Source organism: Oryza brachyantha, chromosome 6 (assembly GCF_000231095.2).
Source record: "Oryza brachyantha chromosome 6, ObraRS2, whole genome shotgun sequence".
NCBI classification, from domain to species: Eukaryota; Viridiplantae; Streptophyta; class Magnoliopsida; order Poales; family Poaceae; genus Oryza; species Oryza brachyantha.
The window spans coordinates 7,906,415-7,934,032 of NC_023168.2; the positions used below are offsets into that span (position 1 = coordinate 7,906,415).

At 37.4% G+C, this 27,618-nt stretch overlaps 2 protein-coding genes, 1 long non-coding RNA gene and 1 pseudogene across 3 annotated transcripts; 3 read left to right on the forward strand and 1 right to left on the reverse strand.

The window, feature by feature from the left end:
* Positions 1-1,587: 1,587 nt before the first annotated feature.
* On the reverse strand, positions 1,588-4,431 carry LOC107304470. Its single transcript, XR_001550550.2, has 3 exons — positions 4,192-4,431; positions 2,700-2,789; positions 1,588-1,937 (listed from the first exon to the last, which is right to left on the reverse strand). It is a non-coding gene; the product is annotated as an uncharacterized LOC107304470 (long non-coding RNA).
* A 3,264-nt stretch (positions 4,432-7,695) lies between these two features.
* LOC102701833 lies at positions 7,696-8,351 on the forward strand (annotated as a pseudogene).
* A 7,507-nt stretch (positions 8,352-15,858) lies between these two features.
* On the forward strand, positions 15,859-19,591 carry LOC102702109 (arp2/3 complex-activating protein rickA). Its single transcript, XM_015838075.2, has 3 exons — positions 15,859-16,844; positions 19,080-19,147; positions 19,244-19,591. Exons 1-3 carry the CDS (start codon positions 16,044-16,046, stop codon positions 19,296-19,298), a joined length of 924 nt encoding a protein of 307 aa, XP_015693561.2. The 5' UTR covers positions 15,859-16,043; the 3' UTR covers positions 19,299-19,591.
* A 6,257-nt stretch (positions 19,592-25,848) lies between these two features.
* On the forward strand, positions 25,849-27,099 carry LOC102702388 (keratin-associated protein 21-1-like). The gene is made up of 2 exons (XM_006656864.3): positions 25,849-25,980; positions 26,302-27,099. The coding sequence occupies exons 1-2, from the start codon at positions 25,881-25,883 to the stop codon at positions 26,718-26,720; spliced, it is 519 nt and encodes a 172-aa protein (XP_006656927.1). The 5' UTR covers positions 25,849-25,880; the 3' UTR covers positions 26,721-27,099.
* Positions 27,100-27,618: the final 519 nt, after the last annotated feature.

The following is a 27,618-nucleotide window of genomic DNA, read 5'->3' on the forward strand; positions in this document are numbered from 1 at the left end:
GTCGGTATAATAGAAAAATTTTATGAGATCATCAAATCGACATGAAGTGTAGGAATTATAGTTTATTCAAATGATAGAATACTTATCCCGAAGTAACATAAATCTCCTTGAATTTATCTTCTCAGTTTTGTCTCAAGGAAAATTTATGCAGGTTTCAGCCTGACCTCTGTTCTAAGAATTGAAATGATTGAATATTTATCATGAAATATAATTTTGTAAAATGGAATCTAGATGCCTTTATCTAGCTATAGAAAAATTATAATATTTTCATCACTTCTATAGCTTAGTCAGCATCAAACTTTATAGTCAATGTAGGAAAACTAATCTAAAAACGCTGAAAACAATGCAATTTTCCTGTGCTGTTTGGAATTGGTTCCTCTGCGGTCGCTAGTACGACTGCAACTTAGCTAGGACACTGTAGCATTCGAGACAAAATGGATGGATGAGGTTGCGTGCAGTCCCTAACATGCTGCTGTAGTTGGTACTACACCTGATCTCGATGCCTTGTGTTCTAGCCACCGTATTCCCTATTGTTGTGTCCATCTCAACTTGCACCATATGGCATAAGAAATTCATCCACCTTTATTAATTAATATTCAAGAACATTTTAAATATCGGGATACATCATCGTCTACAGTGGTGTCATGCATCGACTTGATCTACTAGGCTAGGCATTTAAAATAGAATGACTAGGATAATATCTATAGAATTAAATAAGTTACGACGTATCATAAATTATAACGCGTCAAGTCAACAAATGAAGATAGATGTGAAAGTCATGTCTTACATACTACAAATAATTTCTATATAACATCCAAAATATAATGAAAGAGGAGTAGCATTAAGTTCAAATATGAATTAATTGCGTTTACGATGGAAAGATAGTATCTATCTAGCATGCTGCATTGCGCCATTATAAATCATTATCAACGTATCAATCCAAATGAGTACTGATAATTAAACTCAGTACATATTCACACACGATATCGATAAATTCTCTCTAGTGAGTCACATATATACACACCAGCAGACTAATGTGTATTCACTTTATATATTCTCCCTCATTTCCTAATTGTTTGAAGCCGTTGATTGTTTTATACACATTTGACTATTCGTTTTATTGAAAAAAAATTACATAATTATTAATTATTTTTACATCATTGCATTTAATTTTAAATATACTTTTATGTATATATATAGCTTTACATAATTGACAAAAAAATTAAATAAGACAAATAATCAAACGTTTATAAAAAAGTCAACAACGTTAAATATTTAGGGACGGAGGTCGATCCACTGCTCTAGGGAAATCATCCATGACTTCTCCTCATCTGTGTTTGGACTGATCACCGTTCGTTCCATCTGTGTCACGGTAATTAAGCTTCTCGGACCATGGTGTTGGTGATTTAAAAGGCTCAAGGCTCATGAGCAACCCAAGACTGACTGGAGCACTTAACAAGTCAAACCCGAGACTAGCTCATGCTTCTAACGACCGTGACTGTATATGATTTTTATTATGTTTACCTTATATATTTGAGAAAGTAATCATTCATCAAATATTTATTTATTTTTTGATGGAAGGCCAGCGGCCCAGCTTTTCAGTAAAGCGAAAAAAACAGGTCACAAGGTATACCGGGGACACCGGCTTGCCAGAACAGGAACAAAACACACTAGAAGGACAAAAGGTCTAAAGAAACTAAGCCTAACCAAACGCTTCGCTCGCCTGAACCCAGAATTACAACAGACACTTGAAAAACCAACCCCACAAACCAACTCTAACTATCTCAGTTAACAGCACAAAACGCCAAGGCCACCCCACACAGCCTACAGCTTCACCCCCCTGATCTTGCATTTCGGAGACTTCTCACTGAACATTGAAGCGCTGCAGTCCAACAGTCCAGAATCACCACCTCGTCCTCCTTCAACAACTTCTTCCACTGAAAAAACAAGCAGATAAGACGTAAAGGAATGCTTAAAGGAGACGAAACAATTAGGTCGCGAAAAATCATATCATTACGGACAGACCACAGCTGCCAACAACATGCAGCCAGCAAGCAAAAACGAACTCTATGCTTTTTAGCTCTATTAGACCAAGAAAAACAATCATCAAAATCGTCAAAGGAGGTAGGAGTCCTTTTCAACCCAATCGCATCATAACAGATACACCAAACAGAAACAGCAATTGGACACTCAAAGAAAATGTGCCTAGAATCTTCAATGTTATTGCACAGCTGACAAAACTCTGACCCATCCCACCTCATTTTCTTAAGTTGTCATGTAGACTGGATCTTATCACGCCAAGCCAACCAGAGAAAGTGTTTCAGTTTAAGAGGAATAGGAGAGCTCCAGAGATTTTGCATATTAACATCAATCACACCTCTAAAAGTTATAAGATTATACAAAGAATTGGAGGAAAAGACACCCTTGTTATCTAGGGCCCAAACCAAATTAACGGTCTTCAGCTCTCTCCTGAGAAAGTATGTTTAAATTATCAATCAAAGCACACAACTCATTCCATTGAGCAAAATCAGTTATAGAGAAGGCTCTTCTAAAGGTTAAAATTTGTAAACCTTCCTCCAAAACATCCTTAACTAAAATCTCTTTTTGATTGCAAATCTCATAAAGGAAAGGATAAAGAGTTTTCAGACTAACACTGTTCAACCACACATCCCTCCAGAAATAAATGTGATTCCCAATACCTTTACTTCAGTAGCACCTCTCAAAACCCAAGCTTTAATACTATGTAAACCCTTCCAGAAAAAGGAGAACATCTTGCCTCTAGCATGTCCCTGGAAAAAACCAGAATTGCTCATATATTTATTTCTCAGGACCATCATGCATAGACTACTATCATTAGACTCTAATTTGAAGATCCACTTAGCTAGAAGAGAAGAGTTCATAGCCCTGGTTTCAGTAAAACCAAGACCCCCAAAATTTTTAGGAAAAGCCAAATTACACCACTTCACCATGTGATATCTCCTCTTATCATTCACCCCCTCCCAGTAAAATCTACCTCTAATAGAATCTAGCCTATTGTGAATGCTTTCAGGCAAAAGGAAAAGACCCATAGCATAGGATGGGATTGAGGAGAGGCACGCATTAATTAAAACAGCTCTTCCGCTATAATAAAGAGACCCAGCTTGCCACAAGTTCAATCTATTTTCCAGTTTTTGAGGGATAAACTCTAAATCAGCAACTCTCAGTTTAAAAGGACTCATAGGGAGACCTAGGTATTTAAAAGGGAAGGAGCCAATATTACAATTAAGTATCATAGCAATTCTCTCTTCTTCTAACTTTGAAATCCCAACAGAAAACACCTCACTTTTGTGATAATTAATTTTTATCCCAGATAACTCTTCAAAACAGTATAACAGGAATTTAGTGGCAATAATCTCCTCATCCACACAAGGCATGAAAATAATTGTATCATTGGCATATTGTAGATGAGTCAGGCCACCAGTGACCAAATGTGGGACAATACCAGAAAGAATACCAACTCAAACATCCTAGCTAAAGCATCCCCTACTAAATTAAAAAGAAGAGGAGAGAGAGGGTCACACTGTCTTAAGCCTCTAGAGGTTTTAAAGAAATCACTCCTAGAACCATTTATATTCACACACCCTCTACCCCCTATTACACAAGACCAGAGGGGGAAAATGTTTTCTTTGCAACACTTCAAATAGGAAATCCCAGCTCACTCTATCATACACTTTTTCAAAATCAATCTTAAAAATCACACTTGAAATATTTTTGCACTGAAGTTCATGCAAGACTTCATGGAGTACCAGCCCACCCTCAAGAATAAATCTCCCAGGAATAAAGGCAGTTTGAGTATTAGAAATAATATCAGCAGCAATCTCAGAGAGTCTATTAGTAATTACTTTACTAATGATTTTGAAAACCTCGTTTAAAGCACAGATGGGTCTAAATTGTCTAACACTGTTACCATCTTCACATTTGGGGATTAGGGTTATAACTCCAAAGTTCAGTCTCTTAAGATCGAGTTCCTCATGAAAAAGAAGAATCAACATCTCATAAATGTCTTGCTTCACATGTTCCCAAAAAAAAAATTATAAAACTGGATAGAGAAACCATTGTAGGATCGAAACAGAGTTAAACAGACCTACCAGAGGAGGGTGAATGGTAGAAAAAACCAAAACCCAAAAAATCTTTCGCGGAATAAAAGATTACCTCTGTCGAAGAATATCTTGATCGCCTCGCTCCTTATGCCACCGCTACCTTTATCTCACCGCACCTGTGCCGCCGATCAGATCGTCGAAATCTAGAAAGTCACCAGCGCCGATCAGATCGTCAGAATCCAGAAAATCACTAGTAGATGAAAGTCGAAGACGTAGATCAAATGAACTTGACTTTATTGCATCAACTAGAATTTACAAAGCGCACCAACAACGCTCCTCTCAAAATTGTTGATCTAAAACCAACAACTATTCAACTCAAATTTTCTAATTCTAAATCTCACAAAAAAGCATACCGAGGACATACCCTCCGGTACCTATTTATAACAAAAATAATATATCTCTAGATTATATTTGACTCGGTCCCGAGCGCTTGCAGTCGCGCCGCCGAAACCAACTCCTTAATTTTCCAGAGAATCTATCAAAAACGGACTCTATCCGATACTGACCATGTACGTACGTTGCACGTACAGACTCCATGCATGAACCAATCGATCTCTCGTACACGTACCGGACACAACCGATCAAGCCACCCAGCCACGTGACACGTGCACGCCTAGCCTCCAAACCAAAGCAACGTACTGCACACCACAGCACGGTCACGTATATGCATGCTACAGTACCTCACCGTACTGTAGCGATCATATATATATATATACCTCTCCAAATTTCTTCTGTTTCCTTCTCGAACACGAAGACTCCACGCACAACTTGTGAACCCCGTTACACATCCATCCCCACACGGTATCCATCTTCCATGTATCACCTCGTATTTAACATCGTCACCTGGCATCCTCGATCATCCGGACCTCAGCTCCTCCCTGAACTTAGTCACGATTACACCGCCGTTGACTGATATTGACCTCCGAGAATCACGACTCTATCCAACCATGTCACATGACATCCCGACCATCCAGACCTCGGTTCCTCCCTGAACCTAGTCATGGTCCTCGCCATTGACCACGGTTGACCTCAAGTCACCTGCATACATAGAGACAAACCAATCGTTTCCGAGCACAGATATCGTAACCTGACTCACATTAGTTACACACACCGACACCAATTTATATGCCAATTGTTTATCATAAAACATTGATCATGACCATGATCTTACAACCATCTGGGCCAGGCCAGGAGCTGTGTTGTTTTTGGCCTGGGCAATAACTTTATCCAACTCTTTCATTTCAAAAGACCTGGAGATGGATGTTTTTTGAGACTCAGAGACACAACTATCTTCTGACCAGAAGCCAACTCTAAGGTGAATGGAAGAGACATCTTCAGCTCTAAACAGATTTTTATAGAACTGGACAATGTGGGATGCTAGCTCTATAGGATCACAAATCACTCTATCCCCCTCATTCAACGAATGGATACAACTCTTTCTTCTCCTCCCATTAGCTTTTTAGTGAAAGAAGGCAGTATTCCTATCACCTTGAAAGAGCCAATTCTCACAACTCCTTTTATACCAATATAACTCTTCCATTTCATAGATGTGATCTAGCTCACCTTCAAGCTCATATCTCTCATTCCATTGTTCAGAGGAAAGATCACTTAAGTCAGCCCAGGAATCCAAACCATCCATCTTATCAAGAAGGATTTTCTTAGTTCTTCTAACTTCACTATTACAATTAGTCCCCCAACCTTTTAGAAATCTCCTAAGAATACTCATTTTTTTTGTTCCAGTAGGGTAAGGATGTAATCATTATTTCTGGCTAACATCTTAGCCACTACCAACTCTTTAAAATTCTCTACCACAGTCCAACTAGACTCAAATTTAAAATACTTGGGCAATCTATTCTCTTCCTCACCAGAAGATAAAAGCAGAGGTGTATGATCTGACCCAGATCTGGTTAAAGTAGATAAGACAGAAAGAGGGAATCTGTTCTCCCAATCAACAGAGACTAAAACCCTATCAAGAACCACCTGAGTGGGGTCAGCTTGTTTATTAGTCCAAGTAAATTTTACACCAGACCTATAAAGCTCTCGAATATATTTCTAGCTTATCATCAAATGTTTATTAGCATGCATCAACACAATAGATAAGCAATTGTTACCAGAATATATTTATTATGGTCTTTTTTCTCCTCTTTTATTAGTGTGAGATAAGCTAGAAAATAAATAGTTCTATCAAAATATTATCCATAAAATATACATTATACTACCTATGACCAATCTGACCAATCTTGTAGCTGAGCTCAAGTTTGGTCAAGCTCGAAAGGAGATTGCTTAAAGGCTTAAAGGCAGATCGGGCTCGACTCGAGAAGACAAGCTCCCTCAACCTCAGCCCATTGACAGCTCTCTTTATACTATAAAGAAACTAGTTACAAGACTTGAAGATTTTTGTATGTTATATGACCATGGCAGATGTGCACTGTGTACCTTCACATATATATGATAGAAGGATACCAGAGGAATGGACAATACCATTCATGCCATGAGTCTCTATTTTCCTTTTTTATCGATTTATCCTTACATCTTTCATTGTTTTGGCAGGAAAGTTCTTTTCTCAACTATCTTTTGGCTGAAAGGACATGGATAGGAAATAAAAGAATGAATGAGAAAATATCTAGCTAGGGTTTCTCCACTAGTGTCTTAATCTTAGTACCTTACAAGTATTTTTTTTTTCAATTTTTGTTGAAGTCGATATGTATGTTTGAAAAATCAAGCAATTTTTTAGTTAGTTGACATGTTGTACAACCAAAGACTAGGTGTCTAATAAAAAAAGAATGGGTGCATGATGGCATCCCCTGCCAATTGCCCTTGCGCGGCACTCTATTTAGTCAATTAAGAGATAGACTTGAATCTAATTACAGCGCATGGCACTAAACTATTATTCATTTGGCTTAGTAACATGAACACGAAAAATACTATGCTTTACATTATAGTGACACAAATAATATGTTGAATGTTTTACTCGAGATGACAAACTTATATTTATTTTACCGTTGTACTAGTAGTTTGGGCCTTGTTGCTTCCCGGTTTGTGTCAATCCTTAATTATCGTCATGGCGGGAAATGTTTAGTATGCACTTTCTTTATGTTTAAGTTTTAATTTTCATTGAGTGTATATTTGGATACAACATATAGATAAGTCTCTCAATATGTGCAGAATTAATAGTTAACTTATATAACTATAATTTCTTTTGAATACATAATTGTATTACTTCTAAGATATATATAATGCAGATTTTAACTTTCATTAACTGTATCTTTGGATAAATCATAGTAGATAACTCCTCTAATTGATTCCTGCCATTTATTTGGTACCAGATTGACATTTGGTCCATGTATTATATATAAAAACTTTTTTAGCTTCTTTTAAAAGCATAATAAATACCTTCCAAACATGTACAAATCTAGATATGTTTGCATGGATGTAAAAATGTGCTTTCTTTTATATCTTTATAAACACCTCTATATAAACATGGTTCATCCACAATGCATTATACCCATCACTCAACAAAAATACATTTAAGGAACCACACCTTATCTAATATGTGATGGTGAAGGGAAAGGCAACGATGGGTAGGAAAAAGACTGAGATCAAGCGCATTGAAAAGGAGGATCGACGTGACGTCTGCTTCTCGAAGCGCCGTCAAAGCCTATTTAATAAAGCTGGTGAGCTCTCACTACTATGTAACGCTGATACAGCTGTTGTCGTGTTTTCTCGTGCTGGTAAAGCTTTCTCGTATGGTCATCCCTCTGTTGGTGCTATGGCCATCGTCACTCCCAACAATCCTTCGTTAGGTGGTGGGACCCATGATAGCGGTGAGGTGATAAATACAGTGCAATAGATGAAGCTTCAATTTGTGGAGTTGCAAAAGTCATTGGAAATTTTGAGAAAAATAGAAAGATGGCAGTACTGGAGCAGATGGAAAAGGAGAAGGGGTATCTTATGCAATTGTTGAATACTCAACCTAATGGTCTTGGGCTTCATGAATTGAGGGAGCTGCATGACAAACTGTCAGCACTATCTAACACTGCTATCAGAGCAAAGCTCCGCCAGAGATTGGATGATGCAAGATTATCTGCAATATTGTCATTGCCACATCCAGACGTGCAAATGGCACAGCCATCTCAATTCCTCTTTGAAGGGCATGCAGGGTGTCACACCTGCGGATACTCATCTTCAGGAATCCAGCTACGGCCCGACTGATGAGATTGTTTGTGCCAACCACAAGCTTCCTGGTGTCTAGGGCAGTGGTGGCTTTGGGGGCTGCCTCAATGGCTAATTTGGAGGGTGATTCCTATTGCTGGCCCCAATCATTGGTGGTATATATTAAAATTATGTATGCCAGTCTAGATTTAGTTACCTAGATATATCTGGGATATTATTGTCAGAATTTTGCTATCAACATTTTTCTTCTATCATATATATCAAATAGTCCAGTTAAAAAGACGTGATATATCGTGGAATATTCCACCTCATGCATTGTGTTGGTAAGAGGTCATTCACATGCCTAACAGTACTATTTTAGGAGCCATCTTTACAGTACGTACATGTCTTGTTATACGATACTCACTCTGTTTTATAACGTAAGACTTTATAGCCTAGTTTAGATTTATATAGATGCTAATGAATCTATATATATATATATATATTATATAATATATTTATCAAATGATGAATTTAGATAAGGTTAATTAGAAAGTCTTATAATATAAAACGGAGGTAGTATCTAACAAAGAGCTAGCTATTAAGTCTTTGTTCCAACGTACTACGTGCTATTTTGAAAGGCTCAACACCCTTCACTGATAATCTTTACTCCTATTTGATAATTGATGTCAAGTTCAATAATGATAGCAAATTTTTGTTTGTTCAAGAACAACATATTTTAAGTTTGACTATTCGATAAAAATATAAGTTACTCTTGAAAAACATTAGATGATAAACCAAATTACAACACAACAGATATTTGGACAAGACGTCAGCGATCAAAGATACTTTTGAAAATCACAATGTTATCTATTAAAATTTTAAGTCTATTAGGCTCACATAATCCTTTAGGGATCACGTTCATGTACATTTTGATTTTTCACTAATCACTATAAAGAATGAGAACTTCTTGTCTCTTTATCAACTAGGGACACACACAGACCATTTGATATGTGAGAAACAAGTTTCAACTATGGAGTTAAGGGGAACGAGGATAATTTTTACCATAAATAAAATAAGTTCCCTAGCTTAATTAGAAATTTGAAGTTGAAGACATATTTTCTTTCTCAAGATTGCTTGTTGGAGGATCATTAGATGTTTTGTTTGTGCTTATTAGTACATATTCTGGCTGGCCAAGTTTTGCGTTGGATTTGACTTTTTTTATGTGGACAATATAATTGGTCGAATAAAAATAAATCTTCTCTGACTTTGTTCATACACATTAGTGAGAAACATGAATATTAGTATGTTTTATATTGTAAGACTTTCTAACCTTTTCTAAATTCATTTATTGATGAATGTATATAATTTATATATGTTTTTTATTGTAAGACTTTCTAGCCTTGCCTAAATTCATTGATTGATTAATGTATATAATTTATATATATGTGTAGATTTATTAGAAGTCTTACATTGCGAAACGGAGAGAGTACGTATTAGCGGTGCCTTTATTTATAACCTAAATGATGTGTCTAGATTTTAAAATTTCCTTACATATGGAAGAGTTTAGGTGGAACGGCTTAGTTTTTTTTAAAACTATACATGCTTGTACGCAATTAGTAGAAACGTCGCACATGCACCATATGTGCTATAACATAGGAGCGAACTCCTATAATGCTATAATGTGCTAAATAGAGAAGAGAGCTAAGGGACGATAGGGAAGGGAATGCTCTCATCAAGTCTATTAGAGATGCAATTGATGATGGTAGAGCAGAGAAGAGAACATGGTGGAAACACAAATATTTTAAATCTAGTCGTTCGCTTCGCTCTCGTTATAACTGGGGAGAAATATGTTAGAGATAAAATATCCATAGTTAGAGATAACATAATCTAGTAGAATCTCTATAGATAAAATAAAATCTTAGAGAAATAAGATAGAATATTTACCTTCTACTCTAAATATTTATCTACTATGTATGCTATACACGCACTCGATCATGAGAGTCACTAGAATACACAACAGATTATACGATTTATCTATATTCAATATTTTCCACAAATACATATTGACCGGTACTATGCAGATAATTTGAAGGTTAGGAACATATTCAAATTAATAGTAAAGTTGTGCAAGTACGTAAATGCATATTTCAACTTCTCACCATTCAGTTCGTACCCCAAATTTTGCTAGCTTGCTAGAGTCAAGGCTAAAAAAAACTTTATATTTGTGAATAAAAGCTTTATATACGTGTTTTTAGTAATCTAAAAGTCTAGGCAAAAAAAACTATGATGAAAAAACTCTAAAATGAAGTGCAAATTTAACGCTGAAAATTTAAATTTTGGCTGATAAACATGAAAAAAAATGAAAAGATGGGGCTGATAATGGTGCTGCCCAAATGGATGGATGCCCGGGGACCGTCTCGGTCAGAAATTGACGTTATGTCTTTTGGTACTAAGGTTACAATAACACTTTTGGCGGTACATGAATGAGATGTCTCCGGAACTAATACGTACGGTACCTAGTTGAAAAGTAAGCAAGACTCCATTATGTTAGAAAATCTTCACATAATATAACAAATTATGTCCTAAAACGTCGATACACACGATTAGAAAAGCACACTCCATTTTTCTTACTAGGAGTCCTCTGGAACACACTAATCCAGAAACACGGGAGTATGAAAAAAAATTGTAGGAATCGAGATGATATATATAGTTGATCCGTAGTAATTTAAAAATACAGGAATATAACCATATAGAATTTATTGTTTGTGCTTTATAGGAAAAAAAAAGGATTTTGATTGTGTTGTCAGGTTTTACACGTATGCTTTAAATGTGGGTTTAAAAAAGTTCTAACATAGAAGTTCATCATCTAATCTTTCCACATTAGATTTTTTTTAATTTTCAAATGATTAATTTTATTATTTATATTATTTAATAGTCATCGAAAAATCTGATTTTTTTTATTTTTTTTGTTTCAGAAGAAAGAACACGGCCTTTGCTACAGAGATGGACACAAGAAATGTTTTCCATGAGATCCCCCTCATATATATTACTCTCTCTGCTTTTTTATTGACATTATTGGGCTTGACCATTCGTTTTATTCGAACATTTTATATAATTATCAAACTTTAAGCACAACTTATAATTTTGTATATTTGGACAAAAATTTTAAATTAAACGAACCGTCAAAGGTTAATCCAAAAGTCAACTATATCGAATAAAAAATCTAGAGGCATCAGAAACCCTCCAATGTTTCCATGAATCAATCCATTTCATATGAATTTCGTATGAACCTAACGCTTTTTTATTTCCCTGGGTGAGTAAAATGCAGTACTAGAGTGAATTAAGATTTGCCGTATTGGCTCCTTATCAGAGATACCAGCTAGGCCACCCAAAGATAACAGCTTGATGATATTTCCAAATGTCACAAGTCGATTGGACATCCCTGCTCACAAAGTGCCAACTCAAAAGACTTGAACATGTTCGTCGCCAAGCCATGATGCCAATGTGTGCTAGTCTCATGCCGGTCTACACACGGCATATATTCAACCTATATTTTTGCTTTTGTTTATACTTATAAATTATATTTAATTTAAATCTTTAACCTTAAATTTAGAGTTGATTTTAAGATTTTTTTCATCATGGTCTATTCTTCAGCCTTGACTTTCAGCTCACTGAGAATGAGTATATAAAAATTTTATTGATAAAATTATTTTTTATTTACAAATATATCGTTCGACTTTTTCATTGAGCTAGCGAAAAGATGACCATCCTGTGGCGCAACAAAACGCCAGGATATTCAGGGTACAAATAAGGGCGCCCTTCTCCCCTGTACAGTATCGATCGATATATCGTCCGTCCTCGCAACACAACACCTGCTGGACCGAGCGATCATGGCGGCGTCGTCCAGGAGTACCATGGTGGTGATGCTGTTCGTGGTGGCGGCGTCTCTCCTCCTCCTCTCGCAGGACGTGGTGGTTGCCGCGAGAGAGCTCGCCGACACCACTGGTACGTATTTAATTATAAACTTAATTACTTTAGTTTGGTGTAAAATTTAGATGTTTTTTAATAAGTACATGTGTATTATTTTGGTTAACGGATTTTCGTTATATATATATATCCAAGAATATACGTACGTACTTTGATGCATGGCTGTAAGTATTTTGGGTAGCCGAGGCGAGCAAGGGAGGTGAGAAGAAGGACGACATCAGCATCTCCATTGGAGTGACCATAGGCACCAAGCCCAAACATGGCGGGAAAAAGACGCCCAGCTACGGCCACTCCCCACCGTGACGCCTGCCTAAGCGGTTATATAACAACTAGCTATATGAATCTAATTACGTGATTTGTTGCTAAGTGCTCTTTGTGAACAATATGTGTAATTCGTTGTCTCACACTGTGATAATGTGAAAGTGCTCTATGTACTGAAAGGTGAACAGAGTTTGTTGTGTAAGTACATCAAAAGTTGCTCTCTTGTAAGCTAAGTCAAATTGAATAAAAATCCAACGGCACACCTGGTGCTCTTTTGTGCATTAACACGCTCATATAAAAGCACTGCTACTAATCTAGAAACACATGTTTCAAAGTCATCCGAGAAAAATGGGGTGAGGCAGTACGTACGGGAGGCCTGGTCGTTGTGGTGCTTGAATTCACCATATCAGAGCATTACAAAATACTGCATATGTCCCAATATAACTATATTTCCGTGTCCAACGTTTGACCGCCCGTCTTATTTCATAATCTTTTTTAAGAAAATAAAAAAATAGTCACACATAAAGTACTATACATGTTTTATCATCTGATAACAATAAAAATATTAATCATGATTTTTTAAATAAGATGGACAATAAAATGTTAAACGTAAACTCTTCAAAAATGCATTTATTGGAATTTTCTAGTTGGCTTCGCTGGTTGCATAATAAAGTTTGATTTTAACAGTAGTATCCATTAAGTAACAAAAGCGGTGTCTTCACAACATTTAGGGTTATATATAGTGAGTCGTTCTAGGTGTATGACCACAAATCAATTCTTTTTGAGACAGGAAATAAACATAAGGAATGTTTATTTAGGTGAAAAAAATGCTTTGCTCATATTACATAAATTTTAAACATTCTGAACATTACCTAAATTGTTTTGATTCAAAATTTTGAGCCTAAATCAAAAGCAATTCAATTCTTTTTGGGAGAAAACAAGTAAATCATAAGGAATGTCTTATTAAGGAATAATAATTTTTAAACATATCATCGCCTAAATTGTTTTGGTTGAAAATTTTGAATTTCTTTCATAAATAATAGTATTTTAATGAAAGACTGCAAAAATATGGTATGTAGTGAAAAATTACAAAAGTGTATGCCTATCGAACGAGCCATGTCGACTGAGGTCCTATTGGCCTCCTCCAGACTGACTTGGATCCTGTCATTATTTCGTTGGTATGTTTCGGTCCAACATTGGTTCATTGGATCCAAAAATAATGGGACGCGACTTATTAAACACCCACATGCTGATACGTTCCATTGTCAACCACCCATAGAGCTACTGGTCCTGTCGTTCTGCTCGCATTCGACAGGTCCTGTCGGCCAACCATCCTCGACAGGGTCAGGTGGCGGGCTTAGAATGGACCCTGTTGATTAGCCCTCCTAGGCTGACGGCTAATAGGTGCCAGTCGTTCGTCCCTAGTTTGATAGACTTCTATTTTTACGGCTTCCACACTCCAACCCACAAACCTGCAATTTTGCATTGTAATACTATTACTTTAAAAAACCAAACCTTTTTTTAGCAAGTTCTTTTACTGCAAGTAAAATTTGAAGACCAAACTAGATGATGCGGGACTAGCCACAGTTGCAAATATTTTGTTTATAAAGTATTGAGTACCAACTTCGAAATAATCTTTTGTCATATAGCGTGAGCTATAAATGATTTTTAACATAGATTCTGCGGATGTGCACGGGCATTCTTTCTTGTTTAATTAGATACTACATATAGAGACAAAAACTCATTCATCCCAATGATAAAAACTGCTCTCACTGATCATGGAAACTTATGATGAAAACATTAAAAATATAATGATTAAACAGCTCTCACAGCATGGTTTCACATGTGGGCCCGACTCTGGCATTCGAACAGGTACAGTCACAGATAGGGAGAAAACTAGACTTTGCCCAAATAACATATGTAAATGAGTTTAGCCAAAATGCTACTCATACGGAGGTAGTACATTGTAATACTTTATTTTATTGTATTGTATTTTCTGCTCTATTTTTCAATGGGAATGAATGTATATGTTGGGTTGCCAACTTGGGATTGGAGTGAGGTTAACAAGACGAGCCTTCTTGTGTCCTGTTCACTGTCTCGTTACACCGTCACCAACTTGCCCCCACTTTATCCCGCTGGCGTGGCGCCACTGCATGCTGAGTTGCCTCAGGAAATCTCAATCTAGGATATTTATTTACGTTGGATTAAAAATGGACGATGTACATCAAGTGCTACAGATTACCGTAACGGCTACAATGCCTCTGCTCTAGTATTCGACATTGTTAATGGTATTTTTTAACTGTTTTTCTCACATATACAGTGCTATGTGCAGACGATGCCGCTACTGTAAGGAGGTTGGGTATTCGCATTCCTTCGTAACGAAAAAAGGAAAAAATGGCATATATCTGCTCTAATGAAATTATTTATGATCTTATTTGTTGGATTGCATTTGGAATAATGCCGGTTGTTTAAGATGGCATAATCCCAATTATGTTAGACGTTCCAGCATCCAATCAACAGCTCAAAAGTAAAAACCAACATCGTGTGAGAGCAAGCAATCCAGCCCTAATCGCCCAATATTTCAATATAGAAACGAAGAGAGAAGTAGAGGGGCTTCATTTTTTGGCTTTTCAAGAAAAAGCCAAACGAAATATTTATAAACAAAAAATAATTTATAAATAAAATCTTTATATATGTATTCTTAACAATGTAAAAGCCATGGCTGAAAAACAAAAACCTAAAGATCAATGGTAAATTTAAGGTGAAGATTTAAATTTTACTTTATAAGCACAAGTAGTGAAAACATGAGGCCATCAGAAGAGAAGCAAGTAGTGGGAGATCAGAGAAGTAGAGCTTGAGCTAGGACAAGCCGTGGAAGAAGAAGCTGGTTTTTGTTTTTCTGTTTGGTTCTCTTCTGTTTTTACCAAGCTTCACAGCTAAGAGGAAGACGAAAGATAAAAGTTTTTTTTTGCTTTTTTAATGATAAACGATAAAACTAAATAATGCATAGACAAAAATTATTTTAGAAAGGTGAGATAATAAATATCTATATAAAAATATTTTAAAAAATACACCGTCTAACGTTCGAAAAACATGCAAAGAAGGTTGAAAAAAAATCTGATTAAAAGAACCAGCCTAGGTGGGACAAAGGACAGCCCATACAAAGAGGCACAATGTAGCCGAGCTTGGGCCCATCTGGCTGGCAGTGACTCGTTTCGGCTCGTGTTGTTCCGCTAATTCGGCCCACCATAGAAGCCCAGCCCAAGTAGCGGTAGCACACGTCCACACCTCCTAGATCCACGCCATTTTCCTTCCTCCCCAAAAAGCCCCCCACATCGTCGTCGGCGACCTCCGCCGCCGCGCGATCCCGTCGAGCTCCCTCCCCCGTCGTCATCGTTATCCAGCGCAGCCGCCTCCGGTACCCCGGGGCTCCATCGGGATCGGGATTTGAGAGGGGGTGTGACGATGAGGGGGGATTGATCGCGTCATCGGGCGGAGAGGATGCCGTGCTGCAGCGCGGTGCTGAGCGCCGCGGCGGCGGCGGCCGCGGCCAGCCGCACGCCGCCGTGGCTGCACCGCCTCCACGCCAAGGGGGGGCTCTCCTTCCCCTCCAACCTCCACATCGACGACCTCCTGTACGGCCAACGCCGGGGCCTACCTCCGCCACCGCCGGCGCCGCCGTCTTCTTCCGCCGTCCCCAAGGAGCCACCGCCGTCTACCAAGCCTAAGCAGCCCAAGACCAAGCAGCAGCAGCAGCAGCAGCCGCCGCCGCCGCCGCCGCAGAAGCCACCCCAAGGTAGCACCAACCCCTCCCTACCAAACCCTAGCAGCAGCAGCAACCCCCAACCTCCGCAGCTGCAGCTCTCCAACGTCGTCGCCGATCTCTTCGTCACCCCGTCCTCCGCTCCTCTGCCCCTCCAGTCCATCAAAGCCTTCCGCAAGCAGAATCGGCCCCGTCCTAGGCTTGACAAGTCCTCTCGCCCCACCAAGGCGAACAAGGACAAGGCCAAGGTCAAGGTCAAGAAGCGCCGCCGCTCTGAGCGTGCCGCCGATGCCGACGGGGAGAGGAGTGGGGAGCGGTCTGGAAGGACCGAGGTGACCGTTATCGACACCAGCACCGATGGGTGGAAGGCAGCCAAGCTGCTCCTCCGGAGGGGCGCTGTCTGGAAGGTGCGCGACAAGACCTCTCAGGTCTCTGAACCTGAGGATCCCACCAAGGTCAAGAGGAGGGCTGGCTTGGTCTCAAAGATCCAAAGGGACAGAGAGAAGCAGAAGCAGAAGGAGAAAGAAGCAAACTCTTCGGTGAGTAGTCTTTATGCTCTTTAGTTTCACACTTCTACTGCTTAATCTCACATTTAGCTATTTGATTGTTTGCTTGTAGAATGTTTACTTTTTACAAGAATGTAGCATAACATGTCTCCAGTGATAATAGCAAATTGGCGCATAGATCATATTTTTTGTTTAAGTTCACAATTCTGTTTGGTTCCTGCATGTATTCAGAAGTAGCTTTTGATTGACTCCTTGAGCTAATTTTGAGGATTCGATCAGAACGAACACTGAATTTGCAGTGCAGGTTGTCATTGGATTGTTTTGCTACTCATTATGTGTGTTTGTGTTGCTTTACTTGTTCAACCAAGGCACATTTAAACCTGCACACTACATAAATTGTGTGTTGATAGAAACCGATTCCAGGGTAGTCTGGTTATTGTTTGTTATGTGATTTTTGTATGCAAGAAAAACATATATTTTATGACGTGGTAAGTTATTATCCTACTTCAGCAGACATGCATGTGTTTCTAGGTGTTTATGGTTTAGAAATATACCAGCAATGCAGAGTGCTTGCTGAGAATTGGAAAGAGTACAAATTTAGGTGATTTGAAGCACAATTATTTGTTATTCCAGCTCATGGAATTAGGAAATTTTCGTTACTTGAATGGTTTCTCTATGGAAGAATAGGTCAGATTGCGTTACTAGGATTGCTTTTGTTTTTAGTTCTACCTGATTATTTGGTTTTGATGAGCATGAACACAAATTGCAATGCACACTTATGTAATCTAGTTTGCGGCTGCAATATGCTGTAGTTTCCAATAGATTCCAAGGAAGTGCAGAATGGGAATTATCTGGTTACGGCTGTTGCTTCCAAGGATGAAACAGAACATAATTGTTGGCTCATTGCAGTTTTTTGTCATTGGAATATTCACGCTCTGGATGCAAAGGAGTGTCATGCCATGTTAAACCTGTAAAATTTAGTTGTCCCTAACAGAGTTCCCTCCCCGTAAACCAAACCAAAACGCTAACCCACAGTATGGCGAAAAACCCACAGTATGGAAACCGTTATAAAAACACGTTTGAAAATTTTGAATTTAAACTCCATGGTCTCTGTAGTTTTGGAGTCAAAACTGCCTGGTTTGGGGAAGTTTTCACATGGTTTGCCCAAAAACCTGGCAAGTTAATTCTAATGAGAATAAAAATGAAAATAAATCCTAAATATTTAAAACATGGAAAGATAGGAAATAACTACTATGATATATTTGGTACATTTATCACATTATTTACAAAATACAAAAATTTGGCATGACCTCTGCTAAACGTTGGACATTTGAACAATTATAGATGACAATTCACACTTGATCAATCAATAAACAACACAATTGATATTTAAAATTCATGCATGTAAAATAGTAGAAATTAACTTGCCAAATTAACTAACTAAACATAAAGTAACATTAACTAACTAAACATACCAAATTACATGTACGAGGGGGACCAAGCTTCACTTTTGGGAGCCAAGGTTTTCTTGGTTCAGACATGGGAGATGGATGAAGTTATATTTCTTTGATGAGCCAGTAATGGTTCTCAATGAACAGTAGCGCACCCATCACCTTTTATTATATTTTCAGTATTTAGTAGGTTTTGGCTAAAACTTTGATCCTACAGATGTTATTTTTGCAAAATTTCATCACCAAACTGCTCTACAACTCCATATATATTGCCAGGAATTTTTATGATTTTTTCATTTTAAAAAAAAAAAAACTTTGAACTTGCCTAAACTTCATTCGAATGTACCACCGATAACCACTAATATGTTGCTGCAGTAACCGTGGTGGTTACTGGTTTTAACATGTACCCTGGTCCCTAATATCAATGAATATCTCCAATGAACATATTTGCTGTTATTTGTAGTGGTTAAATGTTTCTCTTTGCAAAATAGTATTGTCTTGGATGCTCCTAGTTAATTTGTGCAGATTTTATTTATAGCCAAAATGCACATACCAATGAATAGTTAGCGCTGCGCAAATAAAAATGATATGTACATCTTTCATGAAAGTAATATTCCTAATCGTAGAAGTTCATGAGATTTGGTATGCACTGTAAATTAGATAATAGTATCCAAGTATACATTATATAGATGGTCTCACTAGCTAAAGGGAGTGATAATAGCATTATTGGAAGCATTTTAACTACATCAACTTCAGGCAGATGGAATGGTGGATAAGTATTTTCCCTAATTCTTTGTATGATGTGTGTTTGTTCCAGGGTAACGTTCATGCTATTAGTGGAGATGTGATGAAAGAGTTAGATGGTCCTTTTCAAGCACTGAAAAGGTAAACAATATTGCAGGCTGGCAGCCCGAAGTTTAATAATCGATGCCTATGCTGATATGCTAAAGCTATTTTCTTGTACATACATGAACATTGCAGATCTAGATGTTCTGAGCCAGAACCAGAAGGCCAAATTATAGTGTTTCCTCATTGAAAGACTAGAAGAATGGATTACAGTAGACTTCCCTAAAGATGACTTACGAGGGAATTGAAGCCAAATTGAAGCCAATAATCACATCTTGACAACATTGTCGGTTCTTCAAAATGAAAAAAAAAATCCAGTTCATCTTACCCTGTACATCTGTTGGTATTTTCGATTGATGCCTATTAGAGATATTCCAATTGTTGATATCTGGCCTTCTGGAGCGTTAACCGTATCATGTTTGAAAATGACACATTGCTATGTCATTAAAAAAAAAGGTTCGAGGTTGGTGGTGTTTTTCGTTTAGTTTGTTTGAACCCTTCATGCACTGAAGCTGAGAAGACAGTATAAATATGATATGTATGTTGTTAGCATAGCTGCTGCATAATTTTAGGGGATCGTATCGTGTGAACACAATCTTTATGTGCACAAACCATGCACATCAACTAACAAATGTAAAAAAAAATAAATCTAGAATTGTAGAGAAAAATGTGCATATACTGCTAATGGTATTATACGTATGTATAAAATCACATGTTAAAATTTGTTATATAAAGAGAGCATAAAAGCAAAATATATTAAATTGCTTGAAACACTCGTAAACATGGTGCATTCCTTCATCCCGTCAAAGCCGGCATTCCTCCCACCACTAAACTCGTAAATCACTCGAAACTTCCACACGCACATCCACAGATGTACAGAAGTGCAGTTAATTACCCCGACAAAAAATAATATTTGTGCGTAAAATCATGCGTGCTCCCTTATATCGTAATATAGGATGTATTTTATTGAGAAAAATCTAAGAAACGTCATTAACAAACGTCTAAGTTTAAGAATTATCATTGATGAATATGAGTCGTAAGAAATGTCATCATATAAACGAATTTGTCTGAGAAATGACATCAGCGTTAAGTTTCAGTCCACTGTTGATACTATAGCACTTAATGAAAAAGTATTAATAGAACCCTAACGGCGATAACATTTCTTTGTAAATTCGTTTGTATGATGACATTTTATAGAAATCACGTTCATCGATGACATTTTGTGAGGCATTTGCTGGATTTCTCTATTTTTGTTTGGTTAGAGAACTGTTTGATCAAAAGTATCATCATTAATATTTAACTTACATGGCAATAAAATTATAAACATAAAAAATACTTTTGAATACAAGTCCAATGATATATCACAATAATAGAGTAAATTCTCTTCTAACACTTATTATAAGGAATAAACATAATATATTATATATTTTGAAATGGAAAGAGAGTACCATACAACCACACCATCGTATCAAACCAACGGCATCCACAGTTTTTAGTTTCTGGACGGCCGGGGAATTGCCATTAAGGCTTGATGATTCGATACCTACTTTCTGGTTTAGGGCAATTGATGGTGATGCTCTGGATTAGCTAAGCTAGCTCGAAATCTGCATGATTTTGGCATGCAACTACCCTGAAGTGACACCCCTCAACCATGGCTAAATACCCGTGGTACTATATATATCAGGTGATTATTTTAACATAACGAAAAATAATTTATGATAAAAAATTATATACGTATTTTAGCGATTTGAAGGTCGAAACTAAATTTTGGCAAAAACCTTTAAAATTAATTCTAATTATAAATTTAAGATTAAAATTTAAATATTATCTTATAGGTATAATTAATAAGCATAGTCGAAAAGATGCGGCTCCGTACACGGGTAACGCGCTAGCGATCGCCGGTCAGAAATCGCAGTTTTTCCTACTTGGCGATGGCACTGCTACTTAATTGTTTTGCAGATCAACCTGCTTAATTAAAGGCCATCTTGCCGACCATTTCATGAAATACGTCCGTCCGCGTGCCTCCGCTTTGCGATCCGGGCACGGGACGGGAAAGCGAGGGAAGTAATTAACCGAGTCAATTGTACAGCTTGCCGCATGCGTGATGCGTGAGAGTGTTCAATAGGCGGCAGAAATTGTCAATGGTTGAGCTCATGGCAAATTTGGTTTCAAGCTAAAATTGACACAATCAGAATATTCTTTTCTCAAACGCACAAAAGATTTTTACGTCAATATATTAGAAACAAAAGATAATTGATATACGTCGCATACGGCTAGACCGGTCTCCAGCAGGGACCCCAGGAGAAACAACCCAAGAGGGGAGAGCCCAGACGTTAAAAGCTAATTTCCCAACAGAAACGCCTAAAAAGAGGGAGAAACACACGCTACACTAATCTCCCAACATGATGCCAAGGGGTGCTACCCCAGTGGAGGACCACATCAAGCCCTCCGAATGGATGGCTTCGAGCACATCCTGAAGAGAAGAAAGCTCATGATCGAAAAGCTGACGATTGCGTTCCATCCAGAGCTACCATGAGACGAGGAGGACAAGGGAGTCAAAGCTGGTCTGCAGATGCTTCGGAAGGAGGGCTCTCGACGAAGACCACCAGTCCTGAAGGTTGACGTCTCTAGGGAGAGAGATAGAAGTCCATCCTGCGACTGTCAGAACCCAAAACTAGAGCTGTCTAGCAAACATACAGTCTAAAAAGATGTGGTTCGTTGTCTCAGAATCTTAGGCGTAGAAGGGACACGTGAAGTGGGAATCAATGCCGCGTCTAAGGAGCAGGTCCGATGTCCAACAACGACGTTGAAAGGTGAACCAAAGAAAGAATTTGCAACACAACCAAAATATTGACACTCCGATAAGTAATTTAGTCATTCTTTGGTCTGGGATCAATATTTATCTATAATTCACATATGTTATCAAAATATTAGCATCACCAAAAACTTGCCCACAATTTAGTATTACCAATATTTTGGTATGGTAGTAAACCAAACCAGCCCTAAATTTTATCCTATAATAACTGATCAAGTTAAAGTACTATTTCTCAGATCAATCATCTTTACTTTTTACTTTATTCTGATTCTTATAAACAACATCTCGCTTGATTTAATAAAAGACATTAGTTATTTTTCGTAATGCATTTTCTCTTCTGTAAAATAGTATTTAATTGGGGCAAAGCTAGGAAGAAAAATCTTGTGCTTCCCCTTATTAAGTTATATATATATAGACTAGAGTTCTGTTTGATTGATGAGGCGCATCTTATACTCAGGTACTACTCAAACTTGTCACAACGGAACTTTCACATAATTATATTTTTAAATTCTTAGCTACTGATATATTAAGTAACGATAAATTAAGCAACAAATGGCCGGCATAGATGCTATAGTGGGAACGATAGACCTGGTTTTGTTCATCTGGACTGGAGGCATATAAAAATGAAAATGGCTGTACTAGCTAGTCTACAGTAAATCCATATTATTTTTTCCCCTAGCTCACTGGGTTCCGGAAGATCCCAATCCTTATACTCGGGTTATACGTTTGCAGTATGACTGCTTATGTCACAGTCAAACTTCTTACAGCAAGGTCAACAACTAGCTTGAAAAATGAGATATATCATCTATAGTCAACGTTAATAGGTAAATCATACAACAAATAAAAATACTATTGGACATAATTTTCTAGGTGAGTATCTTGAACTCTTATTGGCTGATTATTTTTTAATTTTTTAAATCATTTTAAATGTTAATTTTAAAACTAAACTATCCCTTAACTTATTTTCAGATCTGAATTTTTTGCCACGCGATCCCACCTAGCATGTCTAAATAACAATGACATGTTAATCTTGATAACATAACAATGTTATTTGGTCATGTAGGAATACTATCACGCCAACTCCACCTGTCATGGTGATCTTATTTTGTCACGCTATATGAGTTGGCATAATTAAAATGTTCAGATTTGAAAATAAGTTATGAGAGAGTCTCAAAGGTTTAAAAAATAACAAATTTTTTATTGGTTATAGAGTAGTTATGGCCATATTTCTGCCTTTGGGACAAGTTTACAACCTGAGTATAAATTAGTAGCTATTTTTTCTCTCTACTAACAATCTATATCTCGTCCACCTCACATATATTGAACGTACCAATATTTATAACCTGACGTAGGATTATTGTACCTCCTTTAGTAAGTGGAACCGGATAGGGAACAATGAGTTGAAACACACGGAAAAGGAAAAGACAATTTAGGGGGTAAATACTATTGTCCTGTGCATAGGCTTGCTAATGGATTGGATGAAAATAGATTAAATGAGTTGGTTTTTAATTTAACTTGTCTTTTGGTTGGGCGCAACTGAATTGCTATTTCAAATGGTTTGGATTAGATTGGGTTATAAAAACAAATGGCTTGGTATGGATTAGATTTGGTTAGGTGATTTCAAGTTCTAAATGAATTTAGCCCGTGTAGACATATGTGGAACCCACATGTAGAAATTAATCAAATTTTTCACAAAGTTGCTCTTCTACGTAATAAATCATCACATCAAATTTCAGTCAAATTTGATAAATTTTTATAATATGATTGCGAGTTTTTAAATTTCAGGTCTGAGTTTATACATACTAAATGGGTACATTTATTATAACCAAATGGTTTGGTGTGGATTAGGCTAAAATCAAAGTTGAATTGATTTGGATTGGATGCTAATGAAAAATAATTGGTGCGAGTTGGTTTGGTAGACTATTTTATAAAGAGATGGATGGAGCGGATTTGAATTGAACTGAAATCCATAAGTAGGCTTAATTACCTGTGGGTGGCAAAAAGATATGTGTTAAAATGTACGAATTCAAAAAAATAGTTTTAACTCTTGTAAAATCATTTTAAAATTTCTATTCCATGAAAAACATAGACGTATTACTGTGTGTATATATAGATAACTAGCTAGTGAAAGCTAGCATTACCATTGCCTTTCTACTACCAAAAGAAAAACGCTAGAATCGGCGTGGAATATACCAGCTAGTATAAATAGAGTTAGAGTTGTACTGATATTGGTACATATTAATCTAGGGGCGGAAAAAACCAGACATATTTACAAATAAAAAATAATTTATAGATAAAACTTTTATATACCTATTTTTAGCTATCTAACAACCTAGGCTAAAAAGTAAATTTTAATTAAAAACAAAAAATTAGATCTAAATTTAAAATTAAAAATTTAAATACATAGCTGAATTATGGTAAGGATATATACTATATAGGCGCAAGGGGAGGAACGCACCGAAGCCATGGCCCGTAATTGCTAATTCACTTTGTTGATCGGGATTCGGGAAGCACTCCGTATCAAAATGACCCATCGCGGATTTGTTGATGCATTCCGAATCCAAATATTATATTTTTTATGTCTGACTTGTTTTTTTTTAATTCAATGTCACGTACTCTCTCTACTTTTTAATTTAAAATACCGTTGGTTTTCATGTACGTTTGAATATTAACCTTATTTAAAAATTACATATTAAATATTTTGTTATGATTTAATTTATTAAAAAATATTATTTAAGCAAGACTTATGATTTTTCAGATTTGTAAAAATATTTAAAACAGACGTATAGTCAAACGTAGGTTCAAAAGCTAACAACATCAAATGAAAAATAAGAGAGAGTATATATTTTGCTAAGGTTAGTACCTAATATTAATTAGGGTTCCTCAAAAACATAACCAACTTAGACGGTTGCAAAATTTACCGTGTGTGCCCGTAACAACTTGTCATGACATTGACACGGTGGGTCGTCTTTTTACTTTTACTTATGCTTTTAAGCTAAGTAATTTAAATTTTTAACTTTATTTTTCAGTCTTAGATTTTAGATCACTAAAAATATATACATATATATCTTATTCATAAATAAATTTTTATTTATAAATATAACGTTTGGCTTATTCCCTCCGTCACCGCCCTTAAATTTTACAATGATCTGACGATTCTGAACCACAAACGTCGAATCGACCTAGTCTTCGTTTGGCCGGACTATGAGCAGTGCATAATTCTAGCGAGTTAATTAGCTCCACAAATCTCCCACAAGATAACACGGCCACGGGAGTGCAGCACTTAATGATACCTGCTTTTTTTGTTAGTGGACCATAAACCGATCGATAGAATAGAGCAGGAAATCAGAAACTTTTTTTTTTTGTTGTGCACTCTGGATCACACGAAAATCGAGAGATGAATGTCAATGCCCCACACTACTGGGATACTCAAGCTGACAACGAGATGCATATCAGCGATGACCCTGTACACGTCCATCGATCGATCTGATTAATCCCAGCGACGACCAACCACTGCACTTAATTTAATTAGAGCAGGTAGAATAGCAGGCCATAAGCCAGCTATAAATATATTTTAAAGATATGAGAGAGGAGAGAGAAAAGAGTTGTGCTACTAATTTATAGTGCTACTAATTTATAGTCAGCTACAGCACGGGCTCCAAGACACAGTGTGTGTATGACAAGTTGGAGTATATGTTTTGTAGATAACTATTATATGAATTGACTATTGTATTGACTATAGATAAATTAGAGCCAATAGTTGGCTACACTATTGAACTTGCTCTTAACGAAGGTTGCATTTAATTTAATTTCTACTCTAGCGCTCAGACGCTAATTAACGGCAACGATTGGCACACATATATGCATGATTTATTCGTCTATAAATACGCGATATATGTAGCTTCACTTCTCATTGTAAGCTATAGAGAGCTCGATCAAAGAACTCGTCGACTAAAGATGGCTACCAAGTCTTTACTTCTTCTTGGTGTCGTTCTTGCATGTCTCCTCGTCTCCCAGGATGTGGTCGCTGCTAGGGAGCTCACTGAAGAAGCTCATGGTAATATATATCTGCACTATCTCTCTATCCCCCCTCACGCATATATACGTGGATCCAATGGCGAAGCTACCTAAAACCATCGTCCGGGTTAGCTCCATTAAATGATATAATTATACATATAGATGAACAGCATTTTGTTAATAAATTATACATTTTGTCGGGTCGACTGACCCCAACAAAAGGGTCTAGCTCTGGTACCCCATGTGGATCCCGTATTCATATATATTGATTAATTGTGCTAATTAACTAGGTAACTGAATAGTGAAAGAAGTTGCGTTTTACATGGTCACTCAACTATGGTAACCTGTTTCTTGGAAGCAGAATCTGAGGAGAAGAATGTGAAACCTGAGAGTGGCCATGACACCTGGGGAGGTGGATACATGCGCGGTGGAGGGTACGGACATGGTGGAGGGTATGGTCAACCTAGCTATGGTGGTGGTTATGGCCAACCTGGATATGGCGGTTACGGCCCAGGTTATGGATATGGCGGTTACGGCCCAGGTTATGGCGGCGGAGGCTATGGACCTGGAAAAGGTGGCGGGTACGGTAGTCCAGGATATGGTGGTGGATATGGCCGTCCAGGCTATGGTGGTGGTGGTAGCTACGGTGGCGGCTATGGTGGTGGATATGGTGGTGGTTACGACGGCGGATATGGTAGTGGGAGTGGTAGTGGCTATGGCAGCGGTGGGGGCTATGGAGGAGGTTACGGTGGAGGAGGTCAGCATGGTGGCTGGCACTAAGAGATAGAGCTACATATACATGTTTGGCAAATAAATTGGCGTACATACCTCATGGATATCATGGGATGAAGTATGCACCATGTATTTGCTTGCAAAATACATCCATAGTGAAGAAAAATCAGTTGAGCCAACTTATCTATATGGTCATATGTAAAGTATGATGGATCTAGCTTTAGGATGGCTCATGGTGTATGTACCCTATATGTGCAAATAAATAATAAATAAATGAGAGGTTTGATTTACATGAAAACCCAAGGAAGCAGTCCAAACTTTGGCAGAAAATCAACTTAGCACGTATGGAACTTGAAACAACAGGTCCAACAAGCCCTTGGCCTCTTTATAGTCATATCATACGACACCCTAAAGTGATTTTATGAAATGGTTGTCTAATTTTGTATATGTGTTGAATGATTTGGCAATACATGCATATGAACGATATACATCAAAATCTTCACTCAACTCTCTCCTTTTAACCTCCCATTTCTATCACTATCGAACAAGTACCGAGATGTAATGTTAGTATCTAACCATGTAAAAGTAAGTATATTGTTATGATCAGAGAGATATATGTTTCCTATTAATTAGACTTAAAATTAATTGAACATGAACTTCCAAAGTTAAGGCACGGCGTTTTCAAAGAATGAAGAATATAGTATTTCCTATGAGGTTTTCTTATGTAACCACCTGCACTAATAGGTCCATTAGTATAGGTAGTTATCTTACGAAACCACTTGGCTGAGGCAGCCCTAGGCTCACCACAGGGGTCTGTGAAACTACTGGGGACTGTGAAAATGATTCCTGTAGTAGTGCTGCTAGCCTCACCTCGCAATGTACACTTTTCTTTTTCACATATACTTGGTGCTTCATTACCTAAACATGGATATTTAGGTCTTGTTTT

Bases quoted from the DNA above. Each gene is read 5' to 3' on its own strand.
- LOC102702109 (XM_015838075.2), top strand. From the start codon at position 16,044: ATGCCGTGCTGCAGCGCGGTGCTGAGCGCCGCGGCGGCGGCGGCCGCG. The intron at 16,845-19,079 runs GTGAGTAGTCTT...TGTTTGTTCCAG, and splicing joins AGAAAGAAGCAAACTCTTCG to GGTAACGTTCATGCTATTAG. The intron at 19,148-19,243 runs GTAAACAATATT...TGAACATTGCAG, and splicing joins CCTTTTCAAGCACTGAAAAG to ATCTAGATGTTCTGAGCCAG.
- LOC102702388 (XM_006656864.3), top strand. From the start codon at position 25,881: ATGGCTACCAAGTCTTTACTTCTTCTTGGTGTCGTTCTTGCATGTCTC. The intron at 25,981-26,301 runs GTAATATATATC...TCTTGGAAGCAG, and splicing joins GCTCACTGAAGAAGCTCATG to AATCTGAGGAGAAGAATGTG.